Raw genomic sequence first — 17,636 nt, forward strand, 5'->3', positions numbered from 1 at the left:
AGTTTTTTTTACCTATAGGTATTATATTTGTTGTGCAGCACACCGCATTTGAAATGTTGCTAGTGTGTGCTGAATGTTGTTACGTAATTTAAATAACAATTATGTCAATTGTCTTATTTTAATGGTATCATTTTTATAATAATTACAAAATGTAGAAGCATGGAAGATGTTTCTGGAACGGTAGAATGAAGATGGCTTCAGTTACTATTATGACTTTCATAGTGATATATAGCATGCCTGTGCATTTACCTCTAATCTTTCTATGCACGTGTGCGTATGTGTGTGTGTATATATATATATATATATATATATATATATATATATATATATATATATATATATATATATATATATTAGAGAAAGTTTCTTAGTTGAGCCTGGATCCATTATAATTTGTTCTTCTTTTCTCCCTTTTCTAGAAGCTGAAGAACTCTATCAGAAAAGAGTGTTGACTATAACTGGCATCTGCATTGCCCTCCTTGTAGTTGGCATCATGTGTGTTGTGGCCTACTGCAAAACCAAGTAAACTTTTCTTTACCTTGTTTTTCCCATTCTTATCACCTTTTGCACAAAAGGGACTTACTACACGCTTATATGTTCCTTACTTTTGACAAGTTGTTCATACAGCACAAGTTATAAATCTTTTCAAATTAATTAGCAGAAAGATAGATTCATTGTAGTGAACCAGCTTCTCTTGGTTTCAAAAAGGACCAGCGAACTGGCTTATTACACGCAAAGTTTCTTTTAGCAGAGAAGTTTGAGAGAAATAAATATGATAACATCCAGCAGTGAATATGTCAATGTGTCTTTTGAAATGTGTACTGTGGCTTTTCAACCATGATAGCTGCACCCCATTCTGTTTGCTTGCTGCTACCCCATTGTGTTGCTTCCCAGGCAGCCTACTGTTATCACAGGCATCCCATCCATGCTTTTGCTAATGAACCAGCAAAAGATTGAGTTGAGTCAATGGATATTTTCCAATTTAGTAAACCAAATGTAAACGGGTTTCCCCAGTTGTGCTAGCAAGCAGGGTAACTATGTGTTAATGACCATAAAAAGCTCAAATGGAATTCAGATATATCACCTTTTCTTAATCACACAACCAATTTTGGTAAAACCGAAGTGAAATTAAAATCAATGAGACCTAAGATGATGAAACTCCTTGTAGGTATTATGTGTTAAAATATTTGATTACATTTTAGGTGAATATGAAAGACCATACATAAAAATGTACATTGATATAATGACTGAGCTTATAAAACGAAATACTGTAGGATAATATCAAGTACGAGTCAATAAAGTACCCATACAATAACAATTATAACTATGTAATAAAAATAAAAGGAAATATTAAAGGGATTAAATAGAATCATCATTACAGATAAGTCTTAATAGAACTATTAGTAATACATGTTTAGAGATGTAAAGCAATATAATCATCAGTTGGGTTCCAAAGTAAATGATAATTCGGAGCATAGTCGACAGCACCTGAAATTAGCTCATCTTCTGGTAAAAATTATCCATGCCCACCAGGCGTGAACTGACCATGAGGCATTTTTCCAATTGGTAGTAATTGATTTTAAAGCTGCAGAAATAAAAACTCTAGAAGTTTGCTATTAATAACAGACACTTTAGTGGAAAGTGAAGTTGATTTACGATAATATGTTATATGATAAATTATGTGTGATATTCAATATTTTAGTAATGATCCTCCAAACCTCTTTCCAAGGCTTACCTACAATATTACACTCATAAAACATATGTCGTAAAAAGCCTGTATTCAAATCAAATCATGGAATTTATGAAGCACGTGGCTACTCCAATTGTGTCCCGACGCTGCAGGTTTGTTAACCACTGCTTCCAGTAGGAAGAGAGGGATGGTCTAAAAGGCCTCATATTCAAAGTACTATTCCAACAATTAGGAACATTCAAATGTTTTGCATTAAATAACCTTAAAGGTGTGGATAGACAATTGAATAGTATGAAGGAATTCGTTTTGTATAAAGAAACAGGCAGCCACCCAGAGATACTAGTTGACCACATTTTTCTCCATAAAGCTTGAGATAATGACACATCTAGATCCTTATTTCAAAAAGAAGAGAGAATATTGAGATTATCCCCTTCATAATAATTCTATTATAAAACAAAGCCCAAACGTTGGATAACGAAGCAATTGTTTCAATATACAATTCTAAATCAGAAGTAGCAATTACAGGAAAATTATTTGGGAATTTATCAAGGATTGAATCACATAAAAGTTCATATTTATAAATATCTGACTGCTGTAACTTAAATCTTTGCTCCAATTCATCAAAAGTATAAAAAGCATTCTTATGATAAATATCTTTCAAATAAAAAATACCAGCTTTAATCCAGGATTGCCAAAATATTTAGTGACAAGCTAGTTTTAACATTGGATTATACCTTATCGACAAATTTAAGGTAAGTGACATACGGAATTGGAAAATCAAGCCTAAATCTTGTAATATTAATTTTGAAGAATTCAGTGTCACTTATATTTTTAGCAAAGAAGTAGAGTTAGCCATGGTAAGCAATGCAGGTGAAGGAAATGGTAATATCAAACTTTGTTCAATACAAAGCTATAAAGGTGGATTATTAAGCTCTGTATACTGGAACCAAAAGGTACTTTGTTTTAAAATAACCTCTTTATGATAATTAAGGAAATCTGGTAAACCAAAACCACAAGTGTTCTTAGCCAAATGAAATGTTTTAAACTTAAGCGAGATTTGATATTTCAAATAACTTTAGAAAGAAATTTGTTTATATTTTTATAAAAGTTAGGAGGAAGTTTAATAGGTATCATAGAAAGAAGATAGAAACATATTTTAGAAATAAGCATTTTGATAGCATCAACGTTTCCCCAACAGAATACATGTAGGGTGGACAATTTTTTTTAATGTGTCCTTAATATGAACAAGAATGCAATCACAATTTAAGGAAAACATTTGTTTTATGGTGTGAGAAAATAATATATCAAGATATTTGTTTATCTTTTTGCCGTATTATTTCTTTGTTTGGTAGCACATAGGGGGAACAAAGAACGTTTAAAGGAAAAGAATCAGTTTTATTAGTGTTTAACGTTTATCATGACATCTGAGGGTAAGTGTGAATAGCATTTAATAATGGATGAATGGAAGGTTCAGGGTTACCAATATTTAGGAGTACATCATCATCATAAACTGACATTTTAACAAGAACATTATTTGTAATGAAGCCCTCAATTTCAATACAATTTCTGATGACAATTAGTAAAGATTCATTAGTAAGAAGAAAAGGTAAAGGTGATATGGGGCATCCTTGTCTGGTACCCCTAAAAAGGAAACAATATTAGAAATTTGACCATTAATTAAAAAAAAAAGTTGGGCAGACGGTATAGAGCTGAAATCATACGAATAAATGAAGTACCAAAGTTAAATGCATATAAGATATGGAAAAAATACTGCCATTGGACTTTATCAATAGCCTTCTCTGCATCTTATGCCAGAACACTGGATAGTAGAGGTAGTGATGATCCAACTTCAATCGCACAAATAATAATCTTACGTTATTCACAGAATGTCTATTTTTCATAAAACCAGATTGGTCAATATGCACGATAGTAGAAAGTACAGAGGCCAGCCTAGTTGCAAGAATCTTTGCATACAATAATATTTGAAACAATAGCAGGATCTTTGTTAGGTTTTGGGAGAACTATAATCAAGGCTTCACTACAGGACCCAAACGTTGATCCTGTACTACTAAAGTAGGTAAGTAGTTTGAGTAAATGAGGTAAAAGGTGAGGAGAATTTTCAAATAAAATTAGCAGGGATACCATCTGGAACTGGATAAAGCAATTTGACCATTAGACTTATGGATAGCAATATTTGAATTTTATCTTTCTTAATTTGAAGATAATTGCCCAGAACCTTCCAGGTCTATTGGTATTGAAACAAAAATTAGCTTTGTTATTAGAAATGTGTATTCCCGCTTTATTGCTTATAGGGAGTTTAATTCATAATTAAGTTTTTGTATTTGTGTTTGATTCACAGAGTAAAGAAGGCTAGAGGAGATTTAAAGACCTTCAAGGGTTTGCTCCCCTGATTCATATACCTAAATACAAAACAATCCCTCAGGTCTTTACAATGGCCTACCAAGAAGGATTTCATTTACAGGACGGTTTCCTTCGCCCACCAGAGGTGGCATGCTTCATCATTGGGGAACCTCCTTGTATCATGAAGCCAAGCCATGGTACAAGCTACAACTCCCTCCCTGAGAGAGAGGAGTGCAGGGGTGTTTTGTTGCTAATGATGGTATATACTAAATACCCAATGAGAGAGAAGAAGTGGTGCTGAGGGACACAGTGCAAAAAGAGGTGAAGTGATTAAAACTAACTCAAGGGTTTGCAGTTTAACTTTATTAGGATTAAAAAAAAACAGAAATGCACAGTGGGAAAACATTAGACCCGCTCATGTGTCAGAAAGGTCAACATGTTTCAGCCTGGGACCCCAAAGGTGTTGCGGCCTTTGTCAGGACCTAAAAAGTGCTTCAGCTAAAAAAGTGCTCAGAACCAAAAGAATAAATGCAGGTATACAAATATACAGAACCAGTGATCCCTTTGGAGGGGTGGTGAATTCACTGGTGCAATCTGCAGACGTTGGGTGTCATACCTCAGCTATCCTTGGCATGGGGCTCAAGGGGCAGAGGAGTCTCTGTCTGGTGACAGTGTGTTAGAAGTTCCTCTCGCCATTACTTATTGCCACTATTTTTGCTGCAATAGGCGCGAGACTGTCAATTTTGGCTATATTATCCTGAATTTGTATCACATTGTCAGAAACTTTCATAGAAAGACTAGCCATGTCTTTACATATATTTTTGATTTCTGACACAATATTATCTGTTAGAGCAAACTGCTTGTATTTCGTCAAGTAATGTGGATAAAGAAGGATCATTAGATTCCAGTAATTTTAACTTAACTGATGGAAATGTAGTTTGGTTATGTTTTTTTTCAAAACCGTTTTTATTAAGAGTTCAAGCAAGGTTCGGTACAGCCCTCCACAGTCAGGAGGAGACTGCCAACAACAGACACAAATAAAAGCATGGCAGTGAACCCAGATTTTTAGGAAAAACGCACCTTAATTCCCTCCCGACCCGCCCATCCCCAACAACACCCCCCAACACCCCCCCAGCTACCCACCCCTTATCCCACCCTAACCCAGTGCACGTGATCACAAGTCAGCAACATGAGATGGTAATCAAAGTCGGAGGCAGCTAACAGCCTAGGGTACGGGATCCACATCAAGGGGCAGTATATCATCAATATCAGCCGGGGGATCGAGGTCCAGCCCCCTGTAGTCCGCCCACCCTTTCCAGATTTTGTAATGTTTCCGGGGGCACCCCCTTGCTTCAAATACAGGTACCTCCAGACCCATCAGAAAGTCCAATCCCGCCTTCCATGCACTCAGTGGGGGGGCACGTTCGCTCTTCCATGCTTGGGCCAGATCACTCTTGGCCACCACTAGTCCCAACAGCAGCAAGTGTCGTTTATAAGCGTTACCCCCAACATTTTCCAAAATGTGAAGGAGACCCAGCCTAGGGGTACGGGGAAGGTCCCACCCCAACACCTCCGAAAGGCAGTCCCATACCCCCGCCCAGAATCTGGACAGCCTCTCACAGGACCATACTGTATGGAAAAGCGTCCCCCTTTCAGCACCGCATCTCAGGCATTCCGGAGCAGCTATGAGGCCTGCCCGCCACAGCCGTTCCCTAGTATAATAGGCCCTATGAAGGTATTTGAATTGAATAAATCTAAGACGGACAGCTATAGCCGCCCCACGGGGGGATTCAAGGGCCTCACGCCAATCGTCATCATCCAAGGGGCCAACATCATTCTAAAAAACAATGGTTAAGGAGGGTCAAGGGGACTATATTTATAGACCATCCAAACTCAATACCCCTAATCAAGCTACAACGAACACAAAGAGTTGGAGGGTCTGTTAACCAACAAAGCTGAGTCTATACGGTCCTGTTTAGGAGACCACACCTTTGGATTGCACTAAACCAGACCAAGTGGTCACATGACGCAAGTATATGATAGATATCCTATCAGCCCACCCGTTTGGCGGAGCCTCGTCATGTAGGACGTCTAACCAGGGTGGTGAGTCCAAGCCCAGATGAATTGGCCAGACAACACACACTACTGGTTCATATTGTAGAAGTGTCCATGCCACAGAGTGGTGCTGAAAAAGTGCAGTGCAAAAAGGAGTGAAATAAGTGATGTTAAAATGACGGTCGAGGCAAAAGAAATTTTTTTTTATTGATATTCACCAGGACGCCAGGTTAAAAAGAAGTGTAGAACAGTGTGAAAAAATCACTGTAATGCTTTGCTGTGTTGTGGATTAGGCCAAAATCCACAACACAGCAAAGCATTACAGTAGGTAGAGAGAAAGCAACATCACTTATTTCACTCCTTTTTGCACTGCACTTTTTCAGCACCACTCTGTGGCATGGACACTTCTACAATATGAACCAGTAGTGTGTGTTGTCTGGCCAATTCATCTGGGCTTGGACTCACCACCCTGGTTAGACGTCCTACATGACGAGGCTCCGCCAAACGGGTGGGCTGATAGGATATCTATCATATACTTGTGTCATGTGACCACTTGGTCTGGTTTAGTGCAATCCAAAGGTGTGGTCTCCTAAACAGGACCGTAAAGACTCAGCTTTGTTGGTTAACAGACCCTCCAACTCTTTGTGTTCGTTGCCAACATCATTCTCCCAGGAGGCCTTCAATGTCGAGAGGGAGGGGGAGCAGTGTGTGACCAGGGAGCGGTATATCTGAGAGACCTTCTTGTCGCCCAGGTCACCCATAAACAGTTTGGCCTCAATGGGACTAAAGTCGGGGAGTTGCTCCAACCCCACCAGGCTGGGGCCGAGGGCATGGCGGAACTGAAGATACCGAAAGAATTGGGACCTAGACAGACCATATTCGGAACTAAGGTCCTGAAAGGACTTAAGTGTAGTACCGTTAAGGACATTACCGAGGGACGAGATCCCGATCGCGTCCCAGCCGCCAAACCCGGACAAGGAGGCCAGTGCTGGAAGCAGACCGTTGTGGCACAGCGGCGTCTCGGCCGTCAGCCTGCCCCACCACCCCATACGGTGCAAAGCCTGCCGCCAGACCGCGAAGACCACCTGAGTGACCCTTGGCAAAACCCTCCTCGTCTGGCCGAGTACAGCAGGGTGTGGAGTGTGGCACCTCCCATCAAGGAATGTTCCAGTGCATAGGCCGGATCACTACGGTCCCCATACCACCACTCGTTGAGCTCTAGGAGGTGGGAGGCCTGATAATACGACAGCAGATCCGCGGACGCCAAGCCGCCACAGTAGGTAGAGAGAAAGCAAGTACGCAGTGCCACCCTAGAGGCACCCCCGGCCCACAGAAATCTACCCAGTACCGAGTTGACACTGCGGAACCATTGGGGGTCGATTTTATATGGATGGTTTTGTAATTGGTAGAGGAGCCGAGGCAGGGCCACCATTTTGAATATGGCCGAACGGCCATAGATATTAAGGGGCATACGCGTCCAGGTCTTAACGTCCATTTGGACCCTGTCCCACACCGGCTGGACGTTCCGATCCCACGCCACAGTGGTCGAGGCCGAGAGGAAAACGCCCAGGTATTTCATGCCATCGACCGCCACCTGAAGGGACGCAGCCTATTGGCAGCTCACCGAGGCCCCCCCCAACACCCACAGGGTTGACTTGCGTGGGTTAAGAAAGAGCCCCGACGCCTGACCGAACTCCCGCATTATCTCAATAACGCGAGTTCCCGTACGGTGCAGGTCAGTCATAAAAAAGAGCACGTCATCCGCATATAAGGCAATGCGGTCCGAGTGGTCCGTCCCCCACACAAAACCCCGATAGAGCGCGTCTTGGCGCACCCGGGCGGCCATAGGCTCCATAGCCAGCGCAAAGAGGTACGGGGAGAGGGGGCACCCCTGACGAGTGCCCCATGTCACAGGAAACCGCGTAGAGATTGCCCCAGAAACACGCACCGAGGCGGTGACATCTGTATAGAGCAATTTCACATAGGAGATGAAAACTGGACCCAAATTCAGTAGTGGCAGAAGGGCAAAGAGATGGGTGCAACTAACCGAGTCAAAGGCACTGTCTATGTCAGCCAACAACAGTGCCGCTTGGTCCCCGGTCGTCCCGATCGCGTCGATCGCAGCCTGTACCCGCCGGATGTTGTGTCGCGTCGCCCGACGTGGCATGAATCCCGCCTGATCCGAGTGGACAAGGGCCGAGATGTGCGGAAGCAGGCGATTCGCGAGCGCCTTGGCCAGGAGCTTGGCCTCAAAATTAATAAGGGAGATGGGGCGGTACGACTCGTGGCGTTCAGGGGGTCTGCCCGGCTTCTGAAAAACCACAATTTCGGCGTGACGCCAGTCCGGGGGGAGGCTACCCCGCTCCCGCGCTAGTTCCAGCGCCCGTCTGTAATGCGGCCCGAGCTGCAGGTGGAATTTCCGGTAAAATTCGCTGGGGAACCCGCTGGGCCCCGGTGCTTTACCCACATTAAGTTGACCCAGTAGTTTGGTTATGTTTGCTATGTAAAACATGAATATTTTTCCTTCCATAGCAACAAATAAATTCATGATAAGCGCAATAATAATTGAATAATTAGGCAAGTAGGAATAAAAGACTTCAATATGAGGCTGTGCATGCAGCGGCTAAAATCAGCTGTCGAAGTGGTCTAGGCTTGAGCCCGCCCTTTTCTCAGAGTGACTCTGCCCTCCTGACCAGAAACACGGCAGTACTTGATGTGAAACACTAGTGAAAGGCTTGATTGGGGAATCTCCTTGAAACAGAAAAAAATAGCCCCAGCTATTACATGCCTTGAAAGTTCCGTTTGTGCAAAGCTACAGCAGCCTGAAACAAGCAGTAAAACTAGCCTTAATGCAGCATAAAGGGCCAGATGTAGGTATCCAAATACCGGTCGGTAACGGCTGAAAATACCGCTTTTCATCCGTTACTGACCGGTATTTGGAACTGAGATGTAGGGCATCCTAAAATACAGATTCAGTAATTTTACCGAATTGGGAAAATTACAAAATCGGAAAAATTACCGAATCTGTATTTTAAGATGTAGGTGACACTGTAAACAGTGCCACAGGGCTTTAAGGATTCGTTATTTACCACCAACTATTAGTTGGTGGTAAATAACGAATACCTGTGTATATGCAAATCTGTGCATGTACATCTGTGCCATGTGGCACACATACATGCCCTTAGGGCATGTATGTGTGCCACATGGCACACAAGCCCTAATCAGGGGTGCAACAGGGTGTCAAAGTGACACCCTGCCACCCTTGAATTTTTCGGTATTCCGAATCAGTAATTACCGATTCGGTAATTGACATGCATTCCTATGGGCCTACAGGCCCATAGGAATCAATGGCAAATACTGAATCGGTAAATACCGAATCGGCAAATACCGAATCCTACCGATTCTGTATTTTTTACCGAATTATTACCTACATTGGAATTACTGATTCATAAATACCGAATCGGTAAAATTCGGTATTTATGAATCGGTAAATCCAAATTACCTACATCTAGCCCAAAATCATTTAAGGACGGGTACAGCGGAGAAGAAGCGGCAATTTTAATTTGGGCATGTGTGCAACTCCCCTTTTAGTTATTATAACAGAAAGCAATTCATCTTTAAACAGGATTTGCAGCTAAATAACCAACGTTTCAGAAAGCATCACTCAACATGTACATTCATGGATCTATGAAAACTGATTACTTGGAGAATACTTGTAGATTTCCTTGATGATGTCTACCAGACATACCTAACAGTGCAAACTGGTATCTGTTCGTAATTTCAGATTCAAAAGAATGTAAGCCTTCAATAAGAGTCAGTTAAAATAAATCAGTCAATATACCCTCCATCAATATCATAAACAATTGTGGTCTGCTCAGAAATCAAGAGCAGTACTATGAGGTACCATGCGCTTGCATATGTAAGTTTAAATTGGGTGGTTTGCCTTCTGAGACCAAAAAGAGTTCTCATACGAACCCCAGCAATTTTTGCAAAAGTTAGTTGTTTTATTGATTTTATTATAGAAAGAGATAGCTATATTTGCCACAACACTGAAAGAGAACACTTTAAGAGTGCGGTGTGTTCAGTCTATAACACCCTAAATTATAACTATGTTTTGTAGCGTGTACTGGTGCATGTCTGGCAAGTCATTAGATCTTTGTTTGATTTCATGTGTCAATGAAATCGGATCGACCCAGGATGTTGAAAAAGCGATAAGCTGCACTGGTGACCGATATCATCTGCATCTCTGCACCCTTCTCATGTTGGAGTAAATGACAATCTTTGATACTTTTCATCTTACCATATAACTTGCATGCTTGGCAAGAGGAAGAAATGAGATGAATATTACCTGAAAAATAGGAACGTGCAGATTTGAGTCCTCTAGTGGAGAGTTGCTCGGTTAATTCCTCTACACACATTTCTTTAACAGCTATGAGTATGTTCTGACTCAACCAGACCTGGTACACTCTTGGATTTTTAATGGTTACCTGTGCCAGTAACACACATTTTATTTCATGTAACTGAACCTGCCTTGCTCCTGCTTATCTGTAGTCAGACGCTGACTACAGGTAAACTTTCTAAATAGGAATGTTGACAAAACTGAGGTCCTATTCATTGGAGAGTCGAGACATCGTTGGTTAGTGGAGCGTTGTTGAACAAAGTCTTGGCCAATGCTCAGTTGCAGCTTTGGAAGCTAAAAATCTGAGAGTGTTCGTTTTCAAATAAGTTTCCATTTATTGCCATGTGGTTCCTTTCACTGGCCCTTATCGTTTCACCTAGAAATCCCAAAAAGTATCCACTTCAACTCAAAGCGTCTGCCTGCCTGCCTGCCTGCCAGCTAAAATCAGTCAACAAGAACGCTTTGCTAGTGTGCAAGTTTTTCTGTGCCTGCTTTTTTTAAACGTTGTTGAAAGGAAGGTATTTTTTAAAGAGGTGCCTCTGAAACATGCCAGCCTAAGAAACACTTAACTTCAGAGTCCTTCCACCCTTCCTATCTTTTCTCGGACGTGTGTTTTATTTCTTAACATGTAATAGACCCAAGATATGGTGAGCAGTATGATTTTGATGAGCGAGATCAGCTTCTGAGATTTTAATAATGACAGCGTGTTAAATGTGGTACTCCATACCTCATTATTAACTGTTTATAATCAGTGAAAAGTACAGCTTTTATCTAATTTAATAATGTTCAATTTATTGGCCGCAGAAGGTTAAAAGGTTGAACTGACCTTACATTAGAAATAGTGACTTGCCATTTACTACAGATATCAGTGGCACGCACTTTACTTGCTAACCCATCATCCCAGCAGATATGCCAGAAGAGCACTTGGTTTTTCTTGCAGCTGCATTTGTTAGACCTGTATTTTTATTTATTCATTTAGCGAAGTTTTATAAAGAGTCACCATGACACAAAGATATCAGGTTGCTATACATAGCAAGAACAGGCCACAATGAGCAAAGCAAACAATAACATAGTAAGTTCAGTTATATAAATAGGTAAAGCTGGATCCTAGCATATCGTCATCGCTCTCGGGCTTCTGGCTATTGGGTGGGCGCAAATGGATCTGGGCAGTAAAATTATCCGGCCCTATCATAATCTTTGGCCTTAAAGTTGCCCCTAAGTCATCAATTTTCTTAGCACAAGGAATGTTAAATTAAAATATTTTATGGCTTATAAAGGGTTTTTGTAAGGAACACGCCAGTCTCCTTTGTTATCTCCCATTTAAAGTAAACATTTAATATAATCCTTGACTGAAAGGGATTAAGAAAATACGCTATCCAGAATATAACATTAATTTTTTCTCAGAAGACTTTGTCTGAAATGGTTTTAAATAAATTATGTTGACAATAGAATACTTGGAAACCCCAACACCTAAAACGTATCCCAGTGAATTTACGGGTGCTGCTCTAAGGCAGAATGATTATAACAAAAATAAATGTAGGTATCCGAAGTGTAGTACTGTAAACTAAATCCATATGATCTTTATAGGTTGCTTAACAACATTAAGCAGGGGAGAAGATCTGAAAGTACCCAATAGAAACCCCATCTGCTCCCTAAGGTAAGAGTCAGTCCCACTCAGCCACAGTCACAGGGTGAGTTAAACCGTGCCCCCTTGCCCTTCAAAAGAAGCATGCATGAGAACAAAGAGCTCATAGTGCACCAAGAGAGGTTTACCAAGCTCTACTTATTTCTAAACATAAACCATTATTTTCCCATACTTACCTTTGAACAAATTGAGGGGAAAGAGTCACTTCAGGTTTAATCTCGTGGATACTCTAAAATCATAAAACAACTAATTAACGTGTTGTTTTAATGATAATGTCTAATCTATATAATACCAAGTTTTTGACCTTATTAATACATGCTGTATATGTGTTTTCCAAGGCATGGCAGACTGAATGCATTTGTGCTTGCTGTAGGCAATGTTTGTCGTAATATCAGTGAAGGTAACTTTCCCACCAGTCTTTGAAACAGAACCACAAACAGCAAAAAAACAGGCCTGCTTACTGACCTGTCAGACCAGCCCTTCTGGGACTGTCAGTTTGCCGTAGCCCAGTCCGATCCTGCATAACGATTGGATTTGTAAAAATACTCTATAAGGAATGACATTTCTGTGGTCTTTGAGTAAAGAGGGTTTTAAAATTCCAAACAAATGATCACTGGGTAGATGTACCTTATTCAAAGCATGTGTAATTACAGTACTGCTTCACTGAGCAAGGTATATTCTATCATCAGGGAAAAAACATGTTACAGCTCTCTGTTCACTGTCTAGGGCACCGAAAATAAGCTCATGAGAACTAACACTTTGATGTCAATGGTTATGCCCACTGTGAGAAGTTTGCCTGATATGTGGTGTTTCCAATTCTGGAACCACCTTGTATCAGTCCAAACAATCCCTTATGGTGTCTGGTTGTAAGTCAACCTTGTAGACAAGCTATCCTAGGGGTAGCATGGACTAAGCAGCATTAAAGGCTTAACTTAAGAGGTTGTGTTAAGCGAGCTGTTTTACCACATACAATCCTGTAATACCAAATGAAAGGACACCACACAAGTATATATTATAAAAATATATGTGTTTATTTCTAAATTAATCCCCAGTACTCTTTATGAGCAAAGGGGCACAAGCGTTAAATCAAAACTGTGGATCGGGCTGGGAGAAGGCAGGCAAGCTTGATCTCGTCGATCTCTGTCGCTCGAGTTCCGGCGGGAACTGCAACAAAGCAAGGGTCGAGGGCTGGATGGTGCCTGTTTGCACAGGGTGGTCACTCCTTGACCACAAGGGAGATTCTTCAGTCTTCTACGTTGAGTAGGATGTCGAAGGGTCCAGAATTCGTTTCTTATGTTTCTTCAGGATGATCTGAGTTGCATTGGCACTGCTCCCACTCTTATTCGAATCTGGTGGGCTGGACATCCTGCTAGGTCCCCTCCTATGGGTGGGACCCAGGAAGGGGGTGGTTACACCCCTTTCCTTTGATCCAGGCCGCGCTGGGACTGGGGCTGGTGTGCCCCAGAACCGGTTTGGCCGGATTATGCAAGGGGCAGCCTTGTGCTCCCCAGGCAGTGTCTGGTTTCTTTGAAACCTCCCTGCTACAATCCACTATCTCCTGTCTGGGGTGGTTTGACACCGCCCTGCGACAGGAAACCCTTTGTCCAGGCCACCATTTGCTGAGTTTCGGTCAGCAGCAGGAGGCCAGACCCGTGTCTGTGGCAGAGGCATCCATTTTGTGGATCTGAGGCTCATTTTAAATCAACCGCGTTTCAGTAAAGTAACATGTTTTCTCCCTCTAGAAGGGTGGAATGCTACCCCGTCGCCAGAACTGGCGAGGGGTTAGTATTCCAATTCGTATGACACCTTACACGACATGTTTTGAAAAAGCCAAACCAAAGTTGCTATATAACCGCGAGGATTATAAGGCACTTAAGAGTATATGGTATGACATTATCCCGTATCAGCTTAGGGAGTTGTTCCCGACAGCTGCAGACAGGCTCAGCTCATGCCAGAGCTCCATCTCACATAAAACCACGCACTCTGCCTCCAGGATTGGTAAGGCCTTCCATAGGAGTGGCTCACAGGTTTATATGTGTCCAGATATAGGTTTAGATATAGGTATACTATATCTAAGCAAGGGGTGATTACACCCACTTGCCCCAGCTGAGTGATCAGCCAGTTGTGTCAATTTAAGAACCAGCCAGGGGTGGCAAAAGCTATGCTTCAGCCCCTGGTAGGCCTTGGTGGCACCTACGCCCTGAGCACCTATAGTGCATGGTACAGGGGCTGACAAGGAGTCCATTTCCAATTGTGGTATGTACCTATAGCACATGTATTACAAATTTAGAGAGAGAACAGCAGGCTGGTGGTCTGATTAGCAGGCCCACAGCCTCAGTAAGTCGAAAACCAGTGAAGCAAAAAGCAAAAATTGGGGTGACCATAGGATAGCAGACCCTACTCTCCTACACCCACAGTGCTCTTTACACTAATGAGTGGCAGCTGCTACTGGTCATTTGCGTTCAGGAGTGGCCATGAGAAAGACGCACGTTCGGTTGCATACTAGCAGGCCCCACAGGCGCTTCCCAGCACTGCATTTAACAACACAAATTTATTCCTGGTCATAAATCTGGTAGCCGAGATCAGACTTGGCTGCTCTATGGTCTGACAGCGCCAGCGGAGCTTGTGATAGTGATAAATGCAAGGCATATGATCATTTAAATCCATACAAATACTCCCTAGCCACAGCTAAGAAACTGCTGCAGTATGCATTGTGTCAGTACTAGGTAATGACAATCCTCCTTTCTGTTTTAGGTGTAGGGGGACGTGTGCTTTAATAGTCCTTTGCCCCATTGAATGGTGTCCCAATGACTGTATGTAGCTATAATGCTCAATCCATATATTTTGAGAAGATACTATTAGCTTCCATTACCTTTGAATGTATAGTTGCACAGTGGTTTTCAGTTTCTGCCATCTGTATTTCTGCGTGAAGTTATAATCTTGAGGCCGTGTTATCTACATTTTTGTCATATTTGATTTAATGCAAGTGTGTAAAAAATATAAACTAAACTTCGAGGAATTGCATAATTTGTCTAAGATGTGTATTCGGTTACACAATTATGTTGTCGTTATTCCTTTTTTCCAACATGAAACCTATATTTTAGAATTAGTGTATCAGTTATGTGCCTCGTTTCTTTCAAGTAGGAAAGAAAACAGGACATGCCAGACGTATGATGTATTTTCAGTATCACAATAACTTATATTTTTTCAGCAGCAATTTTAATTACACATCTTTGCTCATTTATAGTTGAATCGCTTTGATAAATGAGTAATTCTGATAGATAACTATGTTCTTTTTTTCTACAGGAAGCAACGCAAAAAGCTGCATGATCGTTTTCGGCAGAGCCTACGCTCTGAAAGGAACAACATGGTGAACATGGCTAATGGGCCTCACCATCCGAATCCACCGCCAGAAAATGTCCAGCTGGTAAATGTAGGTGTTGGCATCTTAAAAAAATTGAAGAATTGTATGCACTTATACAAATTAGCCATAGTTCTTTTCTGCCATCCTTGCCAACGTGCTGAATTCTCATCAGCCTGAGAAGCCAGTTTTCATTTGGGCAGTATTCTGTAATTATCCCCCTCCATTCAGTCTCCTTTGTTGTGGTTCTCGACTAAAAGAATGCCCAAGCTAAAGCTTATTTTCTTTCTTTCTTATTTTTTAGAGTTTTTATCAGCGCAAACAAGACCCAGAATAGGCAATTTAGTAGGGTCCTTGCAAACAGAGATCTGGCATATATGAAGATAGGATAAAGGAAATTCGATAAAAACATTCTAAGTAGACATAGGTAGTTCAGTTCGGTGCATTAGGACAAGTTAAAGTACAACCAAATCAAAGTTAGTGAGGCAGTCCTCACAAGGTATCATAGAGACGAGTTTAGTATAGCAGATAGGTACATTGTAAGCAGGGATGTAATCGTAAGTAGAACTTCCTCAGGAGTCACATCTTGTGATCGAAAAAGCGGGCAGAGTCACTCTGAGAGAGGGGCAAGTCGAAAGGTTATACGTTGAAGATTAGCGAGCCAAGGTGGGTGAAGAATGCTGAATATTTAAGGGAGAAATTTGCTCATCAGAAAGGTTTTAGCTTTCTTTTTAAATATTGTTGATGACGAGATTCTTCTGATGCTCCGAGAGATAGAGTTCCAGATTCTTGGTGGCGCTCTTGAGAATGCTCTATCATATGGTTTTTTTCTTGCTGAAGCATAAAGGATTTAGGAGAAGATTGTCAGAGCTCATAGTGAATCTGTTTCCTCCCGATGTACGTTTGTGGGCTAGGTATTGGGGGTTTTGTAGTGTAAAGCTTTATGTGTGATGCAGGCCATCTTTAGATGTATTGGCGCTTCGTAAGGTAGCCAGTTGAGTACCTTCAGGTGTGGTCAGATGTCAAATTTTCTAAAACCTGTAAAGAATCTTACAACTGCCTTGAGGCAAGCTTTTAAGTTGTACATCCATATTCTAGCCTTGAGATGATTAATGCCTGACCTCCAGTTTTGAGGTCCGGATTCTCGATGGATTGTTTCATTTTTCTGAGATAGCTGAGTTGAAAGAGGGCATTTTTAGCTAGCATGCTGATGTGTGTTTGCATATTTAGGTTCTTATCCAGCGTGATTCCAAGTGATTTGGTGAAGTTCACTAGGATCAAAGTGCAATTTAGAGCAGTGATCATCTTGGTCCAATCTTTTATCACCAAATAGTTTTTGGGAAGGGATGTTAGAAGGAATTCAGGCTTTTGAGAGTTTAACTTAAGGTACTTGGTGGGTAGCCAGTGGATGGTCTTTTCAAGAGCTTTATTCATCATCTTTATCTCTTCAAGGGAAGTGATCTTGATATACAACTGTGTGTCATCCACGTACATGTGGAAGGAAATATTCGCCTGCTGTAATAATTCAGGTAGGGGTTCGACAAAGAGGTTGAATAGCACAGGGGATAAAGTAGAGCCATGTGGTACTACTAATAGATTAGGGTATGGAGAAGATAGGTTTTTATTTACCATAAACTTTTGCGCCCTGTTTTCTTAGAAGGATTTGAACCATTGAAGAACTGTACCCGACAGATCTATCCTGTTTTCTAGCCTCTCCAGTATTTTGCCATGGTTAACAGTATCAAAGGCGGATGAGAGGTCGAGCAGCACTAGCAGACAAGTTTAATTATGGCTAAGAGCGAGTAGGGCGTTGTCTACAATATGTAGAATTGCCGTTTCGGTGCTGTACCCGGGTCTGAATCCTGATTGGCAGTCGTTCAGTAGCTTGAAATCCGTGATGTGTAGGTTTAATTGTTCCTGAACACATTTTTCCAAAACCTTGGCTAGCAAGGGAATGTTGGTTATTGGTCAGAAGTTATTGGGGTCAGAGGGGTTTTCTGTAGATTTTTTTAAGACGGGGTGACTTGACCAATTTTTAGGCAATCCGGGATGGAGCCTTGCGAGAGCGATGCATTGATGATTTTGGTCCAGGGAGGGGTGATGATGTGGTAGATAGGAGATAAGC

At 41.6% G+C, this 17,636-nt stretch overlaps 1 protein-coding gene across 6 annotated transcripts in view; it reads left to right on the plus strand.

Annotated features, from left to right (window-relative positions):
- NRG1 (neuregulin 1) overlaps positions 1-17,636 on the plus strand; it is a 1,782,260-nt gene that overhangs the window by 1,564,500 nt on the left and 200,124 nt on the right. For all 6 annotated transcript variants that reach the window (XM_086961809.1, XM_086961808.1, XM_086961805.1 and 3 more), the window contains 2 exons: positions 420-522; positions 15,457-15,583. In XM_086961809.1, the coding sequence (XP_086817935.1) occupies positions 420-522; positions 15,457-15,583 (230 nt within the window). The remainder of the gene's footprint in view (positions 1-419; positions 523-15,456; positions 15,584-17,636) is intronic.

The sequence above is a fragment of the Lissotriton vulgaris genome, chromosome 3_1 (genome assembly GCF_964263255.1).
Source record: "Lissotriton vulgaris chromosome 3_1, aLisVul1.2, whole genome shotgun sequence".
NCBI lineage: Eukaryota > Metazoa > Chordata > Amphibia > Caudata > Salamandridae > Lissotriton > Lissotriton vulgaris.